This window comes from Stegastes partitus, unplaced genomic scaffold (assembly GCF_000690725.1).
Source record: "Stegastes partitus isolate 25-593 unplaced genomic scaffold, Stegastes_partitus-1.0.2 Scaffold0, whole genome shotgun sequence".
Classification (NCBI taxonomy): Eukaryota; Metazoa; Chordata; class Actinopteri; family Pomacentridae; genus Stegastes; species Stegastes partitus.
Genome location: NW_007577731.1, coordinates 1251 through 25453, shown reverse-complemented (window position 1 = coordinate 25453; position 24203 = coordinate 1251). Strand labels below are relative to the sequence as shown.

The window sequence follows — 24203 nt, the reverse complement described above, 5'->3', positions numbered from 1 at the left end:
ACGAGGAGCTGAAGCCCGGGAGGAGAGCGGAGAGGTCTGAGCATCCGGGAGCTCATAGGTGACAGGAGAAACAGCCCTCCTCCTCCTCCTCCTCCTTCGTCTTCTTGTGGCCGGACAAAGATGGACTCGCCCCGGCCCGCGGTCACTTCATCCATCCGGGTGAGCGGCGGCGCCTCCTCCGCGCTGTGAGCGTCGGGGCTCCGCGGGCTAAGCGGTCCGGTGCTCGGCGCAGGACGGTGCTGCAGCAGCAAGCAGACGGGCTGCGTGGAGCTCCTTGCGGTGAAACCCTCCCTCCCTCCCTGGAGAATAAAGCAGAAAAGAAGGCATCTGGAAGCTCAGAGTGAAGGAAAGAGGAGACGGACCGGGACGGCGGCGCGGAGGTACCGGTACATAACGGACTCACCGGGGTTTCACACCGACATGGGGTGAGTGAGGCTCTGGTTCTGATAACAGCAGGCTGGGAATGAAAACTGAGGGCAAACATTGTGTTAAAATACGGAAAACTCAGTGATGTGTGTCTGTTCTTGAACATACTTGTTGGATGAATACATGCGTCTCGTTCTGACTCTGTAGAAAAGAAGTCTCAGGAAGCCTGTAAGATGTATCCTCACCACAGAGAAAGGTAAGAACATCCTGGACCCGGTCCTGGACCCTTCCCACCCCTCCACACACATGACATGTTGGGTTGTTGCCATTGTGACCTTGGGATGCCAGACACAGCAGCAGCACAAAGTTCGCCTTCACTTGTAAAATAATCAAATCCAGCAGCAGCACATCTGGACTCTGCTGGACCTGTTAATGAATCGCTTAAATTAAGACCATCTAATTGTCTAATGTTCTTTTTCTTTGCCCCAGAGGCTTTAGATGATTTAACTCCTGGTGATGTCTGTGTTTGGCAGAGAGCAGCCATCAGAAGCTGCTCATGTGTCTGATTTCTTTAACCGGTGTCTAACCACCCAGGCCACACTATAATCGTGTGTTTCTGTTGTTCTGCTCCAGCGTATGAGTGTTAATCTCTAGTGTGTTGGCTGCTGTACTTCAGATGGATTACTTCCACAAACAGCCCAACAGAACCACTTACTGCGTTTTAGCGCCAGTAGAACTGGAGGGTCTGCAATAGAGGAATGAAATAACGGCACATTCATTACATTAATTTAGTAATGAATCAATATGTAACATCTGCCAATACGAGTTGGGTCGGGTTAAAGTGGGCGGACTGTGGATCTGGAATTAGTGGGTTCATCCTGATCACCACCAGGCTTTATTATTAGAGACCCCCATTAAGTAGGCCGCATCCATCTGCTGAGGATGAAGGTCAGGCAGCTGAATGCACACACACACACACACACACACACACACACACACACACACACACAGGTTTACACCAGCAGAGTGTGTTTCAGTTTTCACACACTGGAAACAGCAAATGTTGACACACACACACTCACTACTGCAGCCAGCCGCCTGCCTCTGTTTGTCTGGCTGGTTCCTGCTCCGTCGTGTTTGCAAAGTTTCTCAGGTGGACGCTGTTAGATGCCAGATATTCATCCCCAAGGCAAGGTCAGAGTCCGGCAGTGACGGGTCAACGTGATAATGGAGTCTGGGACCCTCCAACCCTCCCCCACCTTTGTTCAGTGTCCTCCTGGATGTGAAGTGAGGAACATCACTGACCTTCTTGTTTGGGAATATGGGCCTCTGAGGCAAATAAGCATCCTTATCCTTGTAAATCTGGATAATTGATTGAGATTTTTCAGATGATGAGCTAGTTTCAGTTGTGTGTCTGGCAGTAAACTGACTACATTTGGGATTTGGACGGACAAGACAAGGAATATAAAAACACTGCCGTGGGCTTACTGAGCAGCAGAGTTACAGAACAAAGAATCAGTCATTCGACTCAGTACTTAGCCTGCAGTACTTTCATTCTCGTTACTCTTCCTGGTTCCTCTGACGTGACCCGTCGGACCTTTCAGTGCAGATAAGGTTTTACATCAGACTCTCTTCTAATGTGATTGAATCGTATCACTAGAAAGCTGGAGCACAAAGACGTCCCTGGGCCTCGTGTCCTCTCCCAGTCGGACATCGGATCAGCAGCACATCCACTCATACCGGGGGGATTACTGGGAGATGAGGAGGAGAGTTATAGCACAAGTTATGATCAGACTGGAGTGATGTTGAAGTGCTACCTTGCACATCAACGTCTTCAGTCAGTCCTTGAAGCACAGTTCATACAGTGTCTCCTTCTAATTGAATGGTGACACACGGAGAGGCCGTCGTTGGATCTGTGTGTCACTAATGGGGTCAGATATAAATGCACAATGACTGGCCAAAATAATACAGCTCTCTTCGGAAAAGCCTCAGTGATTTACCATCCTGCACTGAAGAAGAAATGTCCTGGTTTTTACTGTTTCATACTTCAACCTGGCACCTCCTCCGGGCAGCGTTTCTGCTGGAGGAAGAAGGCAGCAGAGATCAGAGGCATGAACAGGAGCATTTTATTCTCTCTTTTGTTTTTCCTTTTGATGCCACGTTTACCATCAACACCACTAAAATGAAATGAAATGAAGCTGTTGGGTTTATTATCTGAGAAGAGAAGCTGTACGTTAAGTCACCAAACTTGAGGAAGAAGAGGGAGTTAGAGACTGAGGAAGACCTTCAGCGGTGTTGTTATTCATACCACATGGCGGTGGCTGAACCTCCTCCGAGCACCAGCGACTCTGTTGCTTTGATATATTTACCTCGTATCCAGGATACATCTCTGCAAATCCTGCCAGGAGCAGATCAGAGCGCGGCGGGTGAACGACTCGGGAGAGGGTTCAGAGAGTTCTAGTCGACATCCTCTGCCAGCTTAGCCTGTGCTGCTGGTGAGTGACGCAGGAGAAAGAGTGGGAGAAGGCCAGAGGATGATTCCACATCTGTCCGTGGATGGCAGGCGGAGACGTCCCATCATGACAGGAACCAAGGAGCTCCTTTTTAAGGGAAACAAAGGGGATTTTTGAGCAGAATGGTTTGATGGGAGGCGCTTTAAAGGTTCTTTTGCTCATATCTTGAGCAAAAACACATTTTAGTTTATGCTAAAAGCTTTCTGTCCTGTGTTTAAGATTTGAAACTTCCTAGTCTTTGGGAATTTTTTATTTTTATTTTTTACTTTCATTTTATTCAATAAAAATGCTCATTACATACAGTAGAGGTGAAAACGATTACAGAGCAGGAGAGGAGGACACAAAAAAATGACACTGTGGTTAATTAAAAGTGAAATGAAACAAAACATTCAACACAATCTGAAAATAGACATGAACAAGCCTCGAAAGGTGCAAATGAACTTCCAACAGAAACACAACATACAGCCAGAACTCTCTTTAATTGAAGCACAAAAACGATCATTTCAGTGTCATATCACACGAATCCCACAGCTGAGGATGTATAAGTAAAACAATACGGTCAGTGGAAACCAATAAATATTAACGAATGTCTGAGGACAAGAAAAAACGAAATGGGATGTGTCTCTGGAATACATCGCCTGTTGCTTGTGATCCATGAACCTTGACCTTCCCTTCACAGAGGAACATGTTCTCACACCATCCCTGTGTTTGGTCCTCCAGGGAGCAGCCGATCTTCAGCGCCCGGGCCCACGTCTTCCAGATCGACCCCAACACCAAGAGGAACTGGATCCCTGCCAGTAAACATGCCGTCACCGTGTCCTTCTTCTACGATGCCAATCGCAACGTGTATCGCATCATCAGCGTGGGCGGGACCAAGGTGAGGGTGAGGACAATGATAGTGAATAACATGTACCTGACACCTCTGTCCTGATCAAACATCATTTTCTGTCAGATTGACTCCTACTGTTTGGCTGCAGTGCTGCTGGGGGCCTCAGCAGAGCGGCTCGTAACGGTGCCACAGGTCCAACAAAGAGCAGCTTCACACTGATGTTTCTCTTCATGCTCCAACCAGAAAGTCTGTGAGGTTATGAAACAGGCAGTAAAGTAAACCGCAGCAGCAGCCAGGGCGTCTTTCTGACAGGCTGGGGATTTAGATTACGAGGAGGAGGCCACAACCGGCGCTGGGGGGGCGGGGGCTTGTATCTGATCTCTTCTTAGCACCTCTGGTGTGACCCACATTCCCGCCTCCCAGAAGGCAGTGTGGGAGGCAGTTGGTCGTCCAGCAGCCCGATCCTGCCAGGACTGGCGTCTGGCTCCGCGGTAATCTTACTGCTGCTGCCGCCGCTGTCCAATATATGATGTCAAACATGTCACTGCAAAAACGCAGAGCGCGGAGTTCATGTAATCATTTGTTGGAGGCGAAAGAAGGAGGAAAAAGCTCCTTCCTAAGCTGTCGTTGCCCTGCAATTCTGGGATTTTAAATCAGTTCCATTATTGTAACAGTGGGGATGACGTAAAAAGGTTTATAAATAGGTCTGCTCTAATATTTTCTCTTCATCTGCTAAAGGGGGAATCAGGCAGCTCCAGCCACCTCCCTGAGAATGAGCTGATGAACCTGCTGGATGTCATGTGACTGAGCATCCGCTGCCTTTCTCTTACTTTCATTTGTTTCTGCTCTGAATTTCTTCTCAACAATCAGAGTTTGTCATCATCACAGGTTCTGGATCATGTTGAAAACAGGCTTTTTCTGAAGAACAAACGCGTCTCGAGGGAGCTGAATGGAGAGATACTCTGAAGCACAGACAAACAGAAGTTCTTCAGTAGAACTGTGAAGCATGAAGGTGTCCTGCTGCTGACAGGGGTCATGGAAGCACGTTGTCCAACAGTGACAGGAGATCAATAATTGAAAAATGATTGCTGCATCCTCCAAAGAGTCTCTGTGAGGCTGTGCTTAGAGCTAAATGCTAACAGCAGCAAGCTAACATTGTCCCAGTGACAATGTTGGGCTGACGTTTAGCAACAGTTGCAGATTTACATGTAAAGCAGAGCTGATGGAAGTGTTATCAGTTTCATAGGTGTTAGAGGTGGACAAAGGGAAATTACGACCTAATGATGGTGCTGGAGGTAACATCTGAGCCAAATGTGATGGCAGTTCATCTAATATTAATAGGGACGTGTCACTAAACTCCTAAAATTCTCAACATTATAGAGCCTTCAGCAGGATCGGGGGCTCGCTAGCGTCGGTGGGGACCATCGATGTCTATTTAAGTTCAAGACAACCCACTGATGAAACACTGCGGCCTTGACTGGAGGACGCATTGTCGCGCTAGACACCAACTTAAAGCGACCCGTCCAAGTTGTGTAGGTTGCCCTCATGCTGCCGTAACGAACCAGAACCTCTGCTGGTGTCTGGCAGCAGATCCTCTGGTTCCCGTAGGTCGTGGGGTGAAGCCTCCATCAATCGACTTGTTCTGGCACATCCAGGGTTGGGATCTGGGGAGTTTAGAGGCCTGATCAACGCTTTGGGCTCTTGGTCGTGTTCCTCGAGCTGTTCCTGAGCTGTTTTTGTGGTATGTCGGGGGTATGTTGTGAAGAAGGGGGTGTGCTTAGTCCCATCATCCAGAACCTATCATCCAGAACCCAAGGCTTCCCAGCAGAACGTTGAATGAGATGATCAGTGTTGCACATCTCACCTGTCAGGGGTTTTAATGCTGTGGCTGATCGGTGTAAAGAACTTTAACCCTGTTCAGGGCTGTTGGACTCTTTTGGACCCAGGCCATTTGGTTCAGGTGACAGGTGTTGCTTTTTATTTTTGAAGATTTATTTTTTTTTATATAAAAGAGGGACATTGGTCACGCATTTGGAACCAAAAATATGTCACCTTATCAGAACATGTATTTAACATCGTATAAAGTGTCTGTAATGAACACCAACAGATACTTTGCACGTATTCTTTCTTGGGGTCCAACTGACACCCAAAGACCTTCTACGTACGGAAACATGAAAGTCCTGAATGGAGTTAATTCACAAAGCTTTTGGTGATTCAATCAGTTTCACCTAAACTTGAACTTTAAAAAAATGTGCTTTCAGGGTTGAAACTTTTCATCGTGTAAAAGTACAAAACGTGTGCGAGTGGACGAAGTAAAAATTAATTTATTGGATATTTAATAATCATAGTTTGGACTTTTGTTGTTTGTGCATCTCTTGTCCTAAATGTAAGACTTCCGTTTTTTCCAGGAGATGGCCTGTTGGCGTCGTGTGTTGAAGGCCTGATGACAAACACCTCCACTGATGTTGTTCAGCTGTTTCATCTGGATTCACCTGTCTACTTGTAGAACCATCTGCTTTCCGTACCTGCACCTAAACACATGTCTCTTTCTTGTTGTCTCTGCATCTGCAGGCGATCATCAACTGCACCGTTACACCCAGCATGACATTCACCAAGACGTCCCAGAAGTTCGGTCAGTGGGCCGACAGCAGGGCCAACACCGTCTACGGTCTGGGCTTTGCCACGGAGCAGCAGCTGCATCAGGTAAACGAACCACAGCGCCACTAAACTACTGTCCAGCTCCAGAAGGTCATGGGTGCTGCATCGGTTGTTTTCCACGACGTGAAACGATGTGTGACTTGTCCTCTTTTTGAAAAGTTTGCAGAGAAGTTTAAGGAGGTGAAAGATGCGGCTCGTCTGGCGCGAGAAAAGTCTCAGGACAAGGAGCTGGCCAACACTGCGCTCACCATCGCAGCTCCTCAGGTGAGTTCTGCCCTTTTAGAAAACATGACCGTGAAGGAAGAGCAGCGGGATCGGGCAGAAAGCGTTGATGTAGAACTCTGTCCAGTAATGGGTTTTGGTGGCGTTTTAGGACAGAGGAGATAAGTGCACCTGTATTAGTTCAGCTACTAGAAGGTCCGCTGTGATTGAATCAAAGGAGGGATGGAGAGAGGCAGAGGGAGGAGAGAGAAGCGATAGAAACACGAGCTGGGTCACTCGTCTCGGAGGGAAGCGAAAGTGAGGAAAACTAGGACGGTGGTAAAATTATCCTGTGCTGCTCAGCAGTACGCCGCCTTCACATTCTCCACCCAGAAGCCTCCGACTGAAACTCTGTAGTGATGAAAATGTAGTCGGGTCAGGGCTTCCTGATCAATAATGAGCCGTCGGTCACATCTGCCCGGTCATGAAGAACATGCCCATTTCCCTTTTAATTCTACAGCTTAGCAGGTTCCAGGTGATGCCTCTGGCGCCACGTCTTCATTGATTTAACGAACACATCTGAAAAGCCAGAGCTCCAGATAAATTGCCAACAGCGTCAATTAGCTGCTAAGTGGCACCGCGCTGCATAACCGGTCCGTCTGCTGAGTGTGATAGTGACTGGGATGTTCTGAGAAGGTAGTGGCATGTTGTGTGACTTGTTTCTCTGTTTTACTGCCTCGTGGATCCTGTGTAGTTCTCACAGGTGAGTCTTTTGTTAGTTGAAGTAGAAAAACTTATTGGAGGAAATGTAAAAGTACAATATGAATGCAGACAGCTGTTGTGATGGACAGCCAGCTGAGACCGGACCAGACACCAGAACTGTCTGCATATTACAGCACGTGTGGCTGGAGATGGCAAAGAGAGTCACTTGAAGAGTTCATTTGAAAAATCAGATAAGTCAATTTTTGTAGATTTTCAGAAAACATATTTTTTGTTGTTTGCTTGAGATGTGATGTGACTTGAGATGACGACAACAGAGATAGCTCAGGTTTGACTGATGTTGTCTCAGCTGGACGATGGAGACGTGGGTTTTCTGGAGGTTTGTGGCGATGGAGTGATCTATTTTTGCAAATGAACTCTTCATTTATTCTGCTTATCTGAGACGATGTCTGCAGCTTCACATGTTTTCTGTGTTTTTAATTCAAACACTGAGCACTCGAAGCCACCTTTTGTGGACTTTGAATAGATGTCGTCCTAAAAGCAGCTCTCTTCAGCCTCTTCTCTCCTCTCTGAATAATCAATGAAGTGTTGAGGCTCTGTTTTGTTACATCGCCATGTGTGTTATCAGGAAAGTCCATTTACTGATGTGTTTCTCAGGACCTCTCGGATGAACTCCAGTCTCCACCGGTGATGTGTGTGAACGGGCCGGAGGACAAGCTGTTCCGCAGCCAGAGCGCAGACATCACCTTGTCTTCTGAGAAGGAGCGCATTAAGAAGATGCTCTCTGAAGGGTAACCGTCGTTCACACGCACATGAAAGCACAACGGAGATGTTTTCTTCTTCCTTTGCTCAGAGTCTAGAGTCACAGCCTGTGATGGGAACGCCTTTGTGAGCTGCTTGCTGTGCGTCGGTGTTCAGAGTCTGGTTTCAGGTGTTTAATGCTGCCTCGCAGACACACAGCTTCTCTCTGTTCTGATCTGCTGCTCGCAAAGTTTAACGCTGATTTGTAACAATGAGGAGATATACGCTGGATTCAAGGTTCCTCACCGGCTATAGAAACGGCGTCAGACATTTTTCACTGTCGTCGCCGGTGGATGTTGCTCAGTCGTCATGGAGATTTTTCAGCTGTTATTGCATGACCTGGTGTTGGATGTCATGTGATAGCAGATGATACCATGACAACTGGACACACTCCTCATGAAGCTCCAGTAAGATTCCAGTAAATAGGCCTTTTTAGGATTTGATTTTTCAACTGAAAAGATTTTTTTTTTTTTTTACAGTAAATTATTAAAGCTAGAATTCAGGACTTTTGCTTATAAATGAATGTATATGACATCAGTCTCTCTGTATTTCCCAGTATGCCAGAGTTTTAAATGTGCAGCGACATTCCTGAGTCCGTTTCACATGAAGCAGCAGTGATTCGTTTGTCAGACAGAAGAGCTGAGCAGACCACAGCAACCAGCAGTCCGGGCAGAACCGAGGGAAGGTCCACAAAAAGGTTCTGATGCTCCAGATAAAGTCAGAGTTTATTTACAGTCTAAATAAAGACAGCTACGTGTTCATCAAAGCATGCAGCGACAGAGCTTCTGTGTAATTACTGTCACTGCCTGAAGGGGGAGACAAAGGTCCCACGCTGCAAATTTAAAGCAATTACTTTCACATGTTTGGAAATAAGCGTTAGATGAAACACAAAGATGGATTCCATTCTTATGTCTGCACAGTAAATGTGAAGCTACAGCCAGAAGCTGCTTAGCTTAGCTTGGCATAAGGTCACAGACTTTAGTGGAAAACAGCTCCCATATGGATGGATATCTATCAGACCTATATCTCAGCCTACCCACTAGCACTTCCACAGGCCCCTTCTTAACATGTTGTCGCTCAAGAGGGACAGAAAGAGTCGGTGTGCTTCTGTAACAGCTCGTGCTGATGTGTCTCCACTAGAAGAGTCAGTGAATGATGCTGAAATGTGAGGATGTCAATGTATTCTGCCCAAATTCAAACTGGGAATCAGGATGTGAAAGATGTGCCATCATGAGTCGATGGGGACACTGCAGTTATGCAAATGATATAACTTTGTGAGGAGAACAGTCCAGCAGATGATACTCCTGGTTGCACGTGAACAGGTTTAACTGTCTGAGTGTCAACAGGGTTTTCACTTCCTGGTCTAATTACAGCACGACGTCATTCGATTTGATAAGACTTCTAGGAAATGAAGGGGCGCTGTGAAGGTGTTGACTCGTCTGTAACCTCAAACACGGAGGCTTGTCTGCGTCCCCCCACTCAGTGCTTTAAGCCACTCACAATGCTTTCATATCCTACAGTCCAATTATTACAGCAGAAAGCCTCTCTTGAATGGTTGCCATGGTAAACTGTTGCCAGGGACGACCTCAAGCTTTCCAGATGTAGAGGGACAGAACGATGACAAAGGATCAAAAGGAAAAGAGACTCTAAGCGATCCTGTCGACGGGCTGAGTAGAAATCGACTGAAATTTAATTATCTCATATGTCTCCTTCACAAGAGGCTATTGGCAGTGTGTAGAATAAACGTCTGATACACCGGGACTGATGCTGCACACAGTGGGGACGGGGCTCAGCTGTAGGTCACTCAGATGAACTGGAACTGAGGTCAGCGGGGATATTAGAACTATGATAGAACAAAGATGAAAAAAATATACTGAAATAGACAAAAGAAGAACATATTGAATGGCTTTTTTGTCACAGCAATCTACTGCGATCTGCTGATGCCAACAGATGTCTTGAGTTTGATGGTTCACCTTAGTTGAGGACACGTCGGTGCACATCCAGTCAGAAGGTTCGGTTCGGTCCAATCGGCTGCTCTCTGGGGGTTTTCATGACTGCATGTTTGCTTTGCCATAAGATCTGTGCAGTGACCTTCACTCTGGACTGTAGGACTGCTGCTGTGGGCTGCAGTCCGACATGCAGCCTCCTGAACGCGTGCAGTGGGCTGGTGGTCGTGTTCAGCAGGCCATCAGGGTTTCATCTGCTCCACAGACTCGGCAGCTGTCACTCCAGCCAGCTATTGTATTCATCCTCATAACGCAACGCTTTATGTAAGACTTGAAGAGTGAACTCAGATGATCTCTCCATTTCAAAGATAAGTCGATAAAAGGCATCCATGTGGCACACCAAGTAGTTTACACAGTCACATTTCCACATCATGGAGTTCATCTCAAAACCAACATTTGATCTATTTTAGCCAACGATCCCGATCATGTCACTCTTGTGTTGAAGCCATCTTTTAAATCCCTCGTGCTCTGGTTAAACTTTGTGTCAGTTAAGGTCCAAATGTCACTAACACTGACTGAAACATCCATCCGTCTGCTGTACGTCATCCTGTAGAGCGCCATGAGGGGCTGCAGCTCATCGTAACCGACGCTATTCAAGAGGCGGAGTGCAGTTTATCGCAGGGTGAAGACGCAAACAACCTTGCATGGTCACATGCTGTCAGCCAGTTTAGGAAACACCTGTTAACCTTCCATCTTTGGACTTTAGGAGGACGCTAAAGCACACAGAGACAGCGGCAACACGAACCGCTGCTCCACTGTGCTGCTGCTTCTCTAAATGAGCTATTCATGCAGACGTTGCAGTGTGATCCATGCATAGTTAGAGTCTGGGCTCCAACTGCACTTAGTGGACAAACTCTCCAAGCTCATCTGACCAAAACAGCAAGTTTTCCTAAAAGTCCAAGTAGAAATTGTTCTGGAGTGTTCTGTTCTTATTACATATCTTCATCTTGCCTAGTTGTCATGAACTTAGAAATGTTCACATTTTCATCCTTTTTGAGCAATTTTGGAGCTTCTGTTCCATGCTGGTGTAAAAAAAGTACAATAATAATGTTCCATATGAGCCATGTCATCATACAGCTGACAGCATCTGCACAGCGCTGCATATGATGCTCATATATCTCTGGTGTTTGTGTCTTTCAGGTCCATTTGTGAGATGAACCTGGAAGCTGAGCTCTTCACTCTGCAGGACAGCAACTCCAAGTTGGTGGCAGCTTTGCACGAGGCTAATGCTAACGTAGAGCAGTGGAAGAAACAGCTGGCAGCGTATCAGGAGGAGACCGAGAGGCTCCGAGAGCAGGTGAGGCGGTTTAACACTGACGCTCAGAGGGCAAGTGTGTGTTTACCCTGAACGCTGAATTATCTGTCAGTAAACCAACATCAACCAAAAGTTTCCATCACTGCAGTGTTCGCCACAGACCGGGGAAAAACACAGGGAGTTAATCTGCACAGCTTCATGTCAGTATTGTTCTAAATGTCTGACCATCGGTGATTCAGGACAGAGCAGAGAGCAGTGTTTGAAAGCTCAGCAGCTGATCACAGCCAGCATGTCCAACAGATGTAGTCAGTGGGGCTTTAACCACTAAATAAACTAAATGTCAATGATTTTGATAATCGTTTAATAGTTAGATTTTTTAAAGAAAAAAAGGCAAAATGCTCTGATTGCAGCTGTTTAAAAGTCAAACACTTCCTGATTATTTCACTCATTCACTGACAGTAAACTGAAGGGAGACGTTTGAGGGATTAAAGAAGAAGATAAATGACAGATTACCTGACTATGACAATAAACATGAGCCCTAATAATCAGTATTGGGCTCCCTGGAACATGAACCTGTCCTGAAGCACACATGCACCTACTGCCGCTAAGAGTCACCACTCAGTACCATGTGTCCATCACTGCATGTCCCACATCACAAATATCCCACTGAATTTAGTGTCCCTGTCCTTATATCTTCCTCAGCTGCTCCCTCTAACTTGGCACGTTAAATTAGTTTTACTGTGACACCACTGAATGGAAACCAGGGATTTGCCTCTTCAGGGACTTTTAAAGCAGATGGTTCAGAGCTGCTTTGGACAGAAAAATGCATGTTTAAGGTTCAAGGTCTTTTATTGGTCACAAACACAGTTATAGATGGTGTGAGGCGCAGTGAAATGTGTTGTGTCCCTGTTCCACAACAAAACAATAATAATAGATAAAGACAAATAAGAATAAGGAACAGAACACACCAGAAGTAAATATACACATATATATGGAGAGAGAGAGATTTCTGCATGTTATTATTCGACAGTTTGTGTGTAAGCATGAAACCCAAACCTTAGACAAAATGTTCTCGATGCCGCATAAGTTCAAATCAAGATGAAGTGAAAACTCTTATATCTGAGAGCTGCCTGCTCTGGGCTTCATCCAGCGGTCCAAAGACAAAGGTGATGTCTAAATTTCCCAGATGGTGTCCTGCCTCTGACCCAAGGCATGCTGGGTAGGACCACCGCCTCCTGCAACCATCAACACAATGAGCAGTTCAGAGAGTGGAGAGAGGAGCTGCTACATGACAAAGCTTTCGTAGCAACGTTGACCTCGATACCGTATATTTACTGGAATAATGACGCACCATCACCAGCCGTTCAGATACGAGACACTTCTGGTGACTGAAAACTTAAACTGGGCCAAAGAAGCTTTCCTGCGTTACGAGTCGAACACTGGAAAGTAGTTGTTTTCTCTTGTGACTCCTGGAGTCCTTTGGCCTCTTTGCATAGATCTATTGTGTCCTGCAGGATGGGGCTCAGGCACGATTAGCAGTTCTGAAGCTCTGCAGCAAGAACAGGCAGTCAGGAAAGCTCTGCACCAACAGGAACAAGGTGAAGGAGATGGGACTCGACCTGCCGCTCGGTTGTTGTCAGTAACGACTGAGCTTTGATTAGGCTCTGCTTTTTAGACGCTTCATTTCCCTGGTTTGAAAGTTCAGAAACAGAAGTCAGGCCGCGAACACACCTCATTGTTCTTTAACTTGTGCTGCAGGCGTTTTCCCTCCAAAGCTCTAATGGAGGTGCCGGTTTAACAGGTTCACACGTCCCTTCAGCCACAAGGGAGTCGGGTCTAAGCACCGCGAGTCTCTGGAGGGTTTCACACCTGAATGACCTGTCAGGTTCCAGAGAACACCGATGCCTCCGCCCTCTCTGTCCCCACTCATCAATAAAAGGTATTTTCACGTTTGCTGGTGGCTGATTCCTCTGAGACCGACCTCGCCTCAGGCTGACAATTAGGAACTGCTCTGATTCAACGCTTTAACACTTCGATCTTTTTCCATTACAGGCTGGTCTTACAGTATCGATCAGCACTCTTTGCCTCTCGTTTGGTGTTTCAACCGTTTTCACTATTTCGGTCCACATCAACAAATTAATTCATATGTGTTAGAAGAAGCACGTCTCCTTTGGACCGAGCTAGTTCCCCGTGTCTGAGCAAAGGGACCAGCTGGCTGAAAATGGTTCATGTCTCCGGGGTGGTGCGAGAGGAAGAGGGGTTTGTAGGACAGCAATATCCTACTTTCAATGCCCCAGTTAGGAAAAAATGAAAAATCACCAGAGGGAGCTGGCATCTACTCGCTTTTCATTTCTCCCCTATCTTTCCAACACTTCTCCTCGTCTTAACCATGTATGGTTTAAAATAATCCAGTCTGTCAGTCGTGCAGCGCTGGGGGCATCTTTAGAGGTGTCCTTCTGTTTTTGTACATTTCTGATTCATGGGGCAAATGACAATGTCGGGTGGATTTTATTCCTGAAGTAGAAACTTACAGGTGCTAGAAAAGTTGAGTCATCTGCAGATTTAATAGGAAGTTGCACAACTTTCCCGGAAAACCTGAATCCTGTTGAGTGATCAGCGGTTTTGCTGTGAGAACTATTACGTGTTGAGCAGTTTTGATCTATAAAGAGGCCTTTTTGACATTTTATTTGTATGCTAAGATCACTAAGAAGGTATCAAGAAGAGTATTTTGGATTTTTGCTGTTAATATTTTGCACAAGACTTTGAACCTGACTAGAGGCCAGTTTACTTTAATGCTGGTCAGTCTGTGCCCTATTGGATGGATTATCATTTGATTTAGATGCTAAAAGAATGAGTTGTGATGAACGTGGAGATCCTCCAGAGCGACTGTGAGGTTCACATCTGTAGTGAAGTTTCTCATCAACTAACGGATTGAATCTCCTGCTGCAGTCATTCAGGTTTTTGTTAGGATGGATTATAACTTTGGTTTCTCATCTTGTGCCATCATCAGGTGAAAAATTATTAAATACGTAGATAATAAATTCCCACTGTTAGTAACAATAAGCAGATGTTATCCAGTTATCCCACTGAATTAGAATGATGAGCGTGATCAACGTGACACGACTGAATCCAGAAATCCAGCGTCTATGAACGTGCTGATGGTTGCGTTCAGTAAAAGCTCTGCTGCGTCAAAGTCGACCTCACAGTTGTTAAAATGACCATAAACTCTCTGTGTTGTTTAACATATCACATAGTGTTGTGCCAAACACTCATGAGTCTTCATTTTTAGTGGATAGAAAGTTGTGCTCCTCAGTCCTGCTGAAGTTTCAGGTTTCTGGCCAACAGTTGTAGATCAAGGTGATACCTTCATGTGCAAATTAGGTTCGTGGTGAATTTGTGTCTGAATTCTGGCTAAATCTGGGGAAAACACTTGTCAGACATTTGATTTTTTAAGCTTTTGCAGCAGTTTTCTTTTGGATCCATACATTTATTAGCTACTTCATCCTTAGAGGTCACAGTGGGGCTGCACCCTCTCTGGATAAGAGGTGATGTTCACCCTGGACCGGCCGCCTGTTCATCACAGGGCTCATGTAAAGAGACAGACGACCATTCATGCTCAAATTCACAATTTAGAATCACCATGTAAACTATAATATCTTTGGACTGTGGGAGGAAGCCGGAGCACACAGAGGAAACCTACATGGGTCGACCTTCAGGCAAACCACTGAAAGTATCAACAGAATCAATCTTGAGAGGTCAGGAAGGTTACCTGAAGGTTCTGAAGGTTTCCTGGAGGTTATTAGAAGTTTACCACAGCTGGTAGACAAATCACTGGTGAACACTTTTGCCAGGAAGTTTGTGTAAATATGTTTGTTTCAGTGTTAATCCATCAAAAGGATTTCTTAATCTAAGAATGTGAACGCTGTGAGGTGCCAACCAATGTGAGCTTCAAAATGAAATATTTCTGGCTAACGCCTTCATAAGGTTGGGTCAAGCTGGACACCACCCTTATTAGCCAATATAGCTGAAAACTTGAACTAAAGCTCACTCTGGTTTACGCTTTCCTGTGTCTGGAGCAGAACAAGAGGTTTGAGTGGAACAGATGGTGTCTGGGCCACATGCAACACATTTATGTGTTTTTAAGCTTTGGCCCATTTACCAAAAACGGACTTGTGTGTTTTGTAAGGTGGTTGAGCTGGAGACCCACGGAGGCCATGGCCCCAGCGACCTGTTGAAGGATGAGCTGACTCAGTCCCTGGAGGAGCTGGAGGCCCTGCTGAAGGCCAAAGATGAGGTTGGACATTGTTTGTAGAAATGTGTTGATGCATGGTTCAGCTGCACCAGATAACAAGGAAACCATGATGCATCATCTTAACATCATCTCTGACTTCCCCTCCAGGAAATCCACATTTTGCAGAGTAAGAAGGCAGAGTACCACGACATGGAACACGACCGGGACGAGGCCATCCACAGACTGCGGGTGGGAGTGACGTCCTTACAGCGTTGTTTGCTTTCACTCGTTATCGTGAAAGCTCATAACGAGCTTTTCTCTCCCGTTCGCTGCAGGAGATGGAGATGCGAAATTCGGATTTGGAGCGTCGCATCCAGAACACGGAGCAGAACCTGAGTAACTCTCTGGAGGAGCGAGATCGCATGGATTCTGAGATCCAGCGGGCCATAGAAATTCTGGACATCAAGATCTTTGACCTTAATGACCTCCGCCAGAGCCTTGTTAAACTTATTGACAAGTAAGACGGACAAATGGCAAAACGCAACCCCCTGAGAGAGGCGGAGCAGACGACCGCAGTGGTGAGCAGCCAACGGTCCCTGTCGTCCTCAAGCACAAGAACCACGCCGGCGGCAGGAAGGCGACTCCATGTCTGTGCTGTGTTCAACAACATGCTGTAGGTGCAGCAGCACAAACATGGCAGCGCCTGTCCAAGCTAATGTAACGCTTTGTGTTGCTTTCAAGGGTAACATTCAATGCAATAAACCAAGTGTAAGGTAAGTGCTTAACGATGCTAGATACTCAGTAATAAGAACTGGTGCTTGTGTGTTTTGTTTTCATAGGTATGACTTTTGTACACACTATGGCGATGCAGTGTCCATGTGAAAGATAAGAGGCCTTGGTTTTTCATCTTTACAAGAAAACACGTCTGTAGGAACAGTGTGAATGCAAAAAAATACATATTGCACAAGATGAAGTTACTTTTTGCCTATTTAAGAGCCTGCATACGACATAATTATCACAGAATTAACAGTTAATACAAGTTTGATTTGAGGTAAACTTAAGGTCTTGTAGTTATCGTTCATCATATAGCTGCTATCATGTCGTGTTATGTGACGGGCAAATGTTAGTCGGGAGCTTCTCCACAGCAACAAGCAGCGATAAAAGGCCAGAGAAACAGTGAGCTGACAGGGTGATTCAAGAACACAACATGAACAGCAGATCTGAGTACTGACACCAAAGATCAGGTGTTGAGAGCTGAGGAAATAATAGGGCCTTTTAGTAGCTCGTCTCTTCTTGCATCTTCATCTACGCTGGTAAGAAACCTTTAATCCTTTAATAAGTTACAGTAACTCTTAATAGACAGGGTACATAGGCAATTAAAATTAGGATAAATAACGGTTTTCCTCATGATAAAAACCATGAATGCTATAGTTATGAAGTAACCATAGGACGATTAAACTCATCACTTAGTCTTACTGATTAAGCGGCTTTTGGATTGAACATCATCCCACTAACTTATTAATAAGAGCTCCACATCTTAATAAACACACTGCTCTGATTGATGCGTTCAAGGAAACTTAAGAGACATTTTCTGCCTTCTGTCATTTTCAAGCACATCACCTTCAGCTGTGGACAATACGTCGTAGGCCTTGAGAGTGTAGCTGTACTGTATGAACCATGAATTCACTTCAACAGTGCAGAACTCCTCCTTCACGCAGACTGTATGGTCTGAGATGGTCTGTAACGCTATGTTTGTATGATTTCTTTCTTTCCAAGCCTTACTGTTCTGTTTTAAGGATGGTTGTGGACAGTCATGCCAGCTCTGTGTCTCCAACTCTGAGCTGTTGTCATGGTGGTTTGGAAATAAAAGCAAAGCATACGGTCACACCAAAGCACTGTTTGTGTTTGTTTTTCTTGAACCATATCCATCCATCATCTCTACACCTTAATCCTGACTAGGGTCATGGGGGGCGGAGCCTATCCCAACTGACTCAGGGTGAAGGCAGGTTCACCTGGACAGGTAACCAGTCTATCACAGGGCTACACTTAGAGACAGTCAACCAAGCACACTCACATTCACACCTACGGACAATTTACAATCACCAATTAACCTCAGCATGTTTCTGGACTGTGTGGGAGGAAGCTGGAGAACCCGGAGAGAACCCACGCTGCACGGGGAGAACATGGCGACTCCACGCAGAAAGATCCTGGGTGTCCTCACCGGGACGCCAACCAGCAACCTTCTAGCTGTGAGACCACGGTGCTAACCACCGAGACACCTGCAAAGTGCACGTTTCACAGCAGCAAATAACATAAAGGGATCATTTCTTTCTTTCTGCTCCAGTGAACAAACATGAAAACAAGCTTGTCTTCCTGATGATTTGGTTTCTGCTCACGTTTTTCTTTGGCTTATCATCTGTTAGTTTTCATAAGAGAAGGTCTGGGACATTATAGGTCATTTACAGTCTAATGTGACCATGCTTGTTGTCTACTTTAGCTCCACTTTTGCTCCACCTGGTGGTGAGCGTCTCCACTGCAGTGACTCTATGCACCTCAACACTTGCCAGTCTGCCTGACAACTACTGGCACAGGCAGCTTCAGAGCCCAAGCAGCACAAAGAGCAACTTTCAATCAAAACATTTCAGCTTGCTCTTACGGTTTTGACTTCTTGCACCTTTGAAATAGACGAAGTCGCACCAGAAATCTGCGCTCTGCTAAAGAAGCTTTGCATCAAAAGTATAAACAGCTCATATCATCAGCTCATTACTCCTGTTCAGAGATGTTGTGTTTGACAGTTTTACCGTGTGCTGCATAAACTCTTCTTTAGAAGGACTGCATGTCGACAGCCACTGGCCTCTGTGCTCTCACCTCTCTGAGAATGAGTCTCGTACAGAAACTATGCTGGGTTTGTTTCCATACTTGCAGCAGACCATCTTGTCACCATCATACTTCTGAGCCAGAGATGATGCCCCTCTCAGACACAGGACCAGGTGGGCTCTGAGGGAGGAGACTAATAAATGTGCAAATAACCATCATGTAAAAATGCTTAAAACATGAAACACAGCTTGACACGTTGAACATACCCTTCAGGATGTCATAGTCTGACACGGTGCGTCCATCCTCAGGCTGGAAAAGATGAGACGCTGCTGGATCAGAGGGGAATGCCTCGAAAAGAGAGAAAACAGACACGGACAAATGTGACTTTAGACCAGATGTAGAAGACAATGTTAAACGTTACAGCTGCTTCTCAGTGCAAATAACATGAACTGAACCCTGGTTCACATACAGCTGCTCTACAAGAGCCAATAGGTATGTGACACCGGATCACTTTAGATATGCAATTTGTCCTTATTTAAAAATAAATTAGATCAGAACTATGATTATTTATGTTGATAGAGGGCGCAGCAATGAAACATTCTGTATTTTATTTAACTTAAAGTGTAGAACATCTGGGCTGCAGGTGTCTCAGTGGTTAGCACTGTGGCCTCACAGCTAGGTCGCCGGTTCACATCCCGGTGAGGACACCCGGGATCTTTCTGCGTGGAGTCTCCATGTTCTCCCCATGCAGCGTGGGTTCTCTCCGGGTTCTCCGGCTTCCTCCCACAGTCCAGAAACATGCTGAGGTTAATTGGTGATTGTAAATTGTCCGTAGGTGTGAATGTGAGTGTGCTTGGTTGTCTGTCTCTAAGTGTAGCCTGTGATAGACTGGTTACCTGTCCAGGTGAACCTGCCTTCACCCTGAGTCAGCTGGGATAGGCTCCGCTCCCCATGACCCTAGTGAGGGTTAAGGTGTAGAGATGATGGATGGATGGGTTCCATATTGAAACGCATATATACCGAGCTGATAGCATATGGTTGTTTTTATCTTTGTAGTTTCATATCAAAGTGTTAAACAGCATACACACCTGGAAAGACCATGTATTTCATGTTAATCTTGAGGTTCCAATGATTCCTATAACACTTAATTAGTTATGATGGAACAGTTGAACATATCTTTGTTCAGGAAAACAATGGCTCCAGTCTTCACCAGGATCTTGAACAGGTCCCTGGAGCAATGTGAAGTCCCCTCTACCTTCACACATTCAACAGTCATACCGGTTCCCAAGAAACCCTCCATCACAGGACTGATGGACTACAGACCAGTGGCTCTGACATCTGTGGTCATGAAGTTGTTCAAGGAACTGGTGTTGAGCCACCTGAGGTCCTCTGCTGGACCCCCTGCAGTTTGCCTATCGGGCAAACAGGTCAGCGGATGATCCAGTCAGTCTGGGGCTGCACTACATCCTGCAACATCTAGATGGCCCTGGGAGCTACGCAAGGATCCTGTTTATGGACTTCAGCTCAGCTTTCAGCACCATCATCCCTGGAATCCTCTCCACCAAACTCTCCCTCCTCAATGTGTCTCCCTCCATCTGTCAGTGGATCACCAGCTTTCTGACAGACAGGAGTCAGCAGGTGAGGATGAGAGACATTACCTCTACAACCCGGACTGTCAGCACTGGCGCCCCCCAGGGGTGTGTCCTGTCTCCACTTCTCTTCTCCCTCTACACCAACGACTGCACCTCCAAGCACCCATCTGTCCAACTCTGGAAGTTTGCAGACGACACTCCAGTCATCGGCCTGATCCAGGATGGTGGCCAGTCTGCATATCGGCAGGAGGTTGAGCGGCTGGTGTTCTGGTGCAGCCAGAACAACCTGGAGCTGAACAAGCTCAATACTGTGTAGATGAGTGTGGACTTCAGGAGACAGCCCTCACCACTGCTCCCCCTCACCATCAGCAGCAGCCCTGTGTCAGCTGTAGAGGCCTTCAAGCTCCTGGGGACGACAGTCACCCAGGAGCTGCAGTGGGAGAAGAACATCCGCTGCATCCTTAGAAAGGCTCAGCAGAGGATGTACTTCCTGCGACAGCTGAGGAGACACGGCCTGCCCCAGGAGCTGTTGATTCAGTAGAAGCTGTCCTGTGCAGCTCCATCACTGTGTGGTCTGGAGCAGCCACACTGTAGGACAGAAACAGGCTGCAGCGCACAGTCAGAACAGCTGAGAAGATCATGGAGCCCCCCTGCCCTCCATCCAGGACCTGTGCTCCAGTAAAACCAGGAAGAGGGAACATCATGACAGACCCCACTCATCCTGGTCATAAACTGTTCTCCCTCCTCCCTCCAGCAGGCGGTACAGAGTCCTGCAGACTAAACCCAGCAGACATGAGAACAGTTTTTATCCCACTGCCATGACGCTACTGACCAGCTGAGCTGTTCTCAGATACAACTGTTATTTGCACAATGTACGTATATTTTCAGCTCAGATGTGTAAATTCTTGTATATATTTGTCTTATTATCTTGTTTTATGTTTTATTATTTATTGTATTTTATTTTGATTCTTTTCTTTCTGTACTCATTCTACTGTATTTTTTTAATTTTCCTGTTGCTCATTCCCAGGGCGACGCCAACAGCCCAAGCCCAATTCCTTGTATGTTGTGTAGGTACTTGGCCATTAAAGCTGATTCTGATTCTGATGTAGAAGAAAAACAATGACTGAAATGAATTAACTGACTCTGCTTTAAGAAAACTGTCCCTGACAAAATGCTTTGTATTGAAAAAGAAAAGGAAAAGGAGAGGACCTGGAGCACCGTGCGCTGCTCATCCTCTGAGCTGAGCTGAGCTGAATCTAGTCAGAGAGCTGAGCAACGGAGACGCTGGCGGCTTCATATACGAGTGACAGCGAGGACACTCAGACGCAGCGGCGGGGAGAGGAGGCTGCATGCATATGGTCTACTGTATGACTCTGGGATAAACAGCTGATGTCAGGGTCTCCTAGCAACCATTTCCCTCAATCTATGTTTCAGTTACCAACAAATAAGACAATAAAACTTCCTCCACCCCTCCATCTCATGCACGCAGTGAATTACTGTAACAGCAGCACTGTCATAGGGAGGAAAGAAAATAAAAGTTATTTTAAAAACTACATGCGATTACAAATAGCAGGCAATTTACTTTGGACCAAAAATACATTAGAATAAATTTCAAGCAGTGGTATTTATCTGAAAAAGTTTAATTAGATGATCAGTTGACTATATGTGGTCAAAAAGAATGAAGCAAAAAACTTTCCAGTAAAGATATACAGGGCTTAATAAATCAATTTCAAACTGAATTCACCTTTTTATACCCAAACCTGAGCCAGCTCACTGAGAAATGAATCAAGCAGGACATTCAACCACATGTTTCTGTTCAGGAACGCAAGTAAATAACTTTGACATCTGAATCAAGAAATAATAATGCGCTTCATTATTTTTTCTGTTTTTTCTTTTTTCTTTTAGTAAAACAGCAAATTGGAAAATTCCTGGATAACAATAATAATTATTTTTTTTAGCATTAAAAACATCATTTGGGTTAAAGAGCTTCTACATACTGGTGTTTAACTATTACAGAGACATGAGAAATGATACATTTAGGGCAGCTGTGGCATAAAGCTGACACTGGGTGGAGGTCTAATACATCTGTTAAGCACCGTACACTAAATACAGCCTGCCATGAATGTACAGTTGTTCAACCATAAGCTCAGTTTTCAAAATACATTTCACTTTACCAAAGTGGCAGATTTCATACAACCGGTAGGCTTCTGTTAGCCTGTATCTCTCTTTATGGGACGCTTTAATGGAAGGAACGCACCATCCAAACCAAAACTGTGAAGCGACTGACTTTTCCCAAACAAACACCAATGTGCAAGCAAATTATCTATTTATAAATGTATATCATGTGCACACGACTAGACCAGCATGTACCGTCATATGCAGGAACAGATTCTGGTGTGGATGTCCAGATCACGTCTCATGCCTCCGGTCCGATCTGAGTCGTTAAATATTAATTATTTGCCAATATCCAGACCCACCAATGTCTTTGATAATATACATTTCTAGTGCATTAAAATTATTAGAATTGATGACAGCTGAATAGCTCTGCAAAGCAAGAAAAAAAAAGAAGCATTTCTGCATCTAAGTTGTTCCTTAATGTTCCGTGTGTTGTATAAGGTGGCGTGTGGCTACACAAGGTCAAAAAGAAAAAAGAAAACCTGTATTCTCTACATCAGAAAATGTGTTGAGTATCAGCTGTAGTACCTGGTTGTTCCACCAGGTGGAGCTTCTTACTTTTTAATACTGTAGAGACCAGAGGAGGCCTCACTTGACCTTCTGGCTGCTCCTGTTGGCAGCAGAGATTGCTGCGGTGGTTTATCTGGCAACGGGCACCACGACAAAGACGACTGTGACAGCTGACGAGCGCGTGTTTAAGCCAAGGATCTCAGAGCAGCAGAGTAGCAGGATGAATGTCTGCTGTGGTGATTTGTTGATTGATAACGCTGCAGGTTATAGATCAGGAAACGTATTTATAATTTGCATCCTTTGAGTCCTGCCTCGACACCAGTGTGACAACAGACGTAAACAGAGGGCCCGGTTCAGGTTTGTCGACTTAAAAATGCAACCAGAACATATAGAAAATGCTACACCTCACCCAGTCAAAGGCATTGGAGGCTAATTAACATCCTTCTAATTAGTGCAAAGCATCACACTTTAGCTAAATGCAAACTTGTATATGGTACTTCTGTGCAATTAAAAAAATGTGTTCACAAAACAAAAATAATAATAATATAATAATAATAATTGATCAGATTTATATAGCGCTTTCCTAGACACTCAAAGACGCTTTACACTGTCAATTATTCATTCACACACATTCATTCTGGTGGTAGCTACGATTGTAGCCACAGCTGCCCTGGGGCAGACTGACAGAGGCGTGGCTGCCATTCTGCGCCTACGGCCCCTCCGACCACCACCTCAAACAATCCATTCATACGCATTCACACCAGGCAAGGTGGGTGAAGTGTCTTGTCTAAGGACACAACGACCATGAAACAGGTTACAGGGCGGAATCGAACCGCCGACCTTCCGATTATTGACTGACTCGCTCTACCACCTGAGCCACAGCCGCCCCAAAAGCAAAACTATTGCTGCCACATGATCTGAAAAATACTGTAAGTCTATGAACTGGTGATATGAAAACACGACCAGTTTTGTTCCTAAAGGCACCTTTCTTTGCAGGACAAAAACGATTCCTTGCATAAAAGTAAAACTCAAAAAGGAATATCATTGGACTGATTGGCTGTCTGGACTGGTTTACTCATGAAACAGTGACTTTCTGTGGAAACAGTCAACGGTGTTGTTCTGCCTCAAACTAAATATTTAACACTAATAAACCTACAATAGGATCAGAATGGTTCCTCTTGTTTCCCTCTTCATACACCGGCTGAACATGAACAGGCTTGTAGGTGTCTTCCAGAGGCCTGCTGTCAGACCTAGAAAACTATCAGGCAACAGAACGGTGACGTTTCAGAAAGATCCAGCTGGACCATGTCCTTGCACTAAGCCCGGCTCAGTGAGGGCGCATTATTAGGCCTCCGTGACTGAACAGCCTCTCCACTGGTGTACTGGTGGCAGGAACAGCGAGCACTCTCATAGCCACAAGGCAGAGCCTCAGGAAGACTTTGGCATGCTTCTTCCACAAACCGAGGCAGTCGGTCATTTCAATGCAACTGCCTGTAAAACCACATCTCCAAATTAAAATGAATGCTGTT

General features: G+C 45.5%; 1 protein-coding gene across 1 annotated transcript; it reads left to right on the top strand.

The window, feature by feature from the left end:
* Positions 1–599: 599 nt before the first annotated feature.
* LOC103352799 (homer protein homolog 3-like) lies at positions 600–17472 on the top strand. Its single transcript, XM_008279367.1, has 10 exons — positions 600–622; positions 3600–3756; positions 6280–6411; positions 6526–6630; positions 7322–7330; positions 7945–8078; positions 11235–11391; positions 15536–15643; positions 15749–15829; positions 15916–17472. The coding sequence occupies exons 1-10, from the start codon at positions 600–602 to the stop codon at positions 16099–16101; spliced, it is 1092 nt and encodes a 363-aa protein (XP_008277589.1). The 3' UTR covers positions 16102–17472.
* Positions 17473–24203: the final 6731 nt, after the last annotated feature.

Excerpts from the sequence above, each read along its gene's own strand:
- LOC103352799 (XM_008279367.1), top strand. The coding sequence starts at position 600 with ATGTATCCTCACCACAGAGAAAG. Across the intron at positions 3,757-6,279 it reads TCAGCGTGGGCGGGACCAAG|GCGATCATCAACTGCACCGT; the intron begins GTGAGGGTGAGG and ends CTGCATCTGCAG. Across the intron at positions 11,392-15,535 it reads CCGAGAGGCTCCGAGAGCAG|GTGGTTGAGCTGGAGACCCA; the intron begins GTGAGGCGGTTT and ends GTGTTTTGTAAG.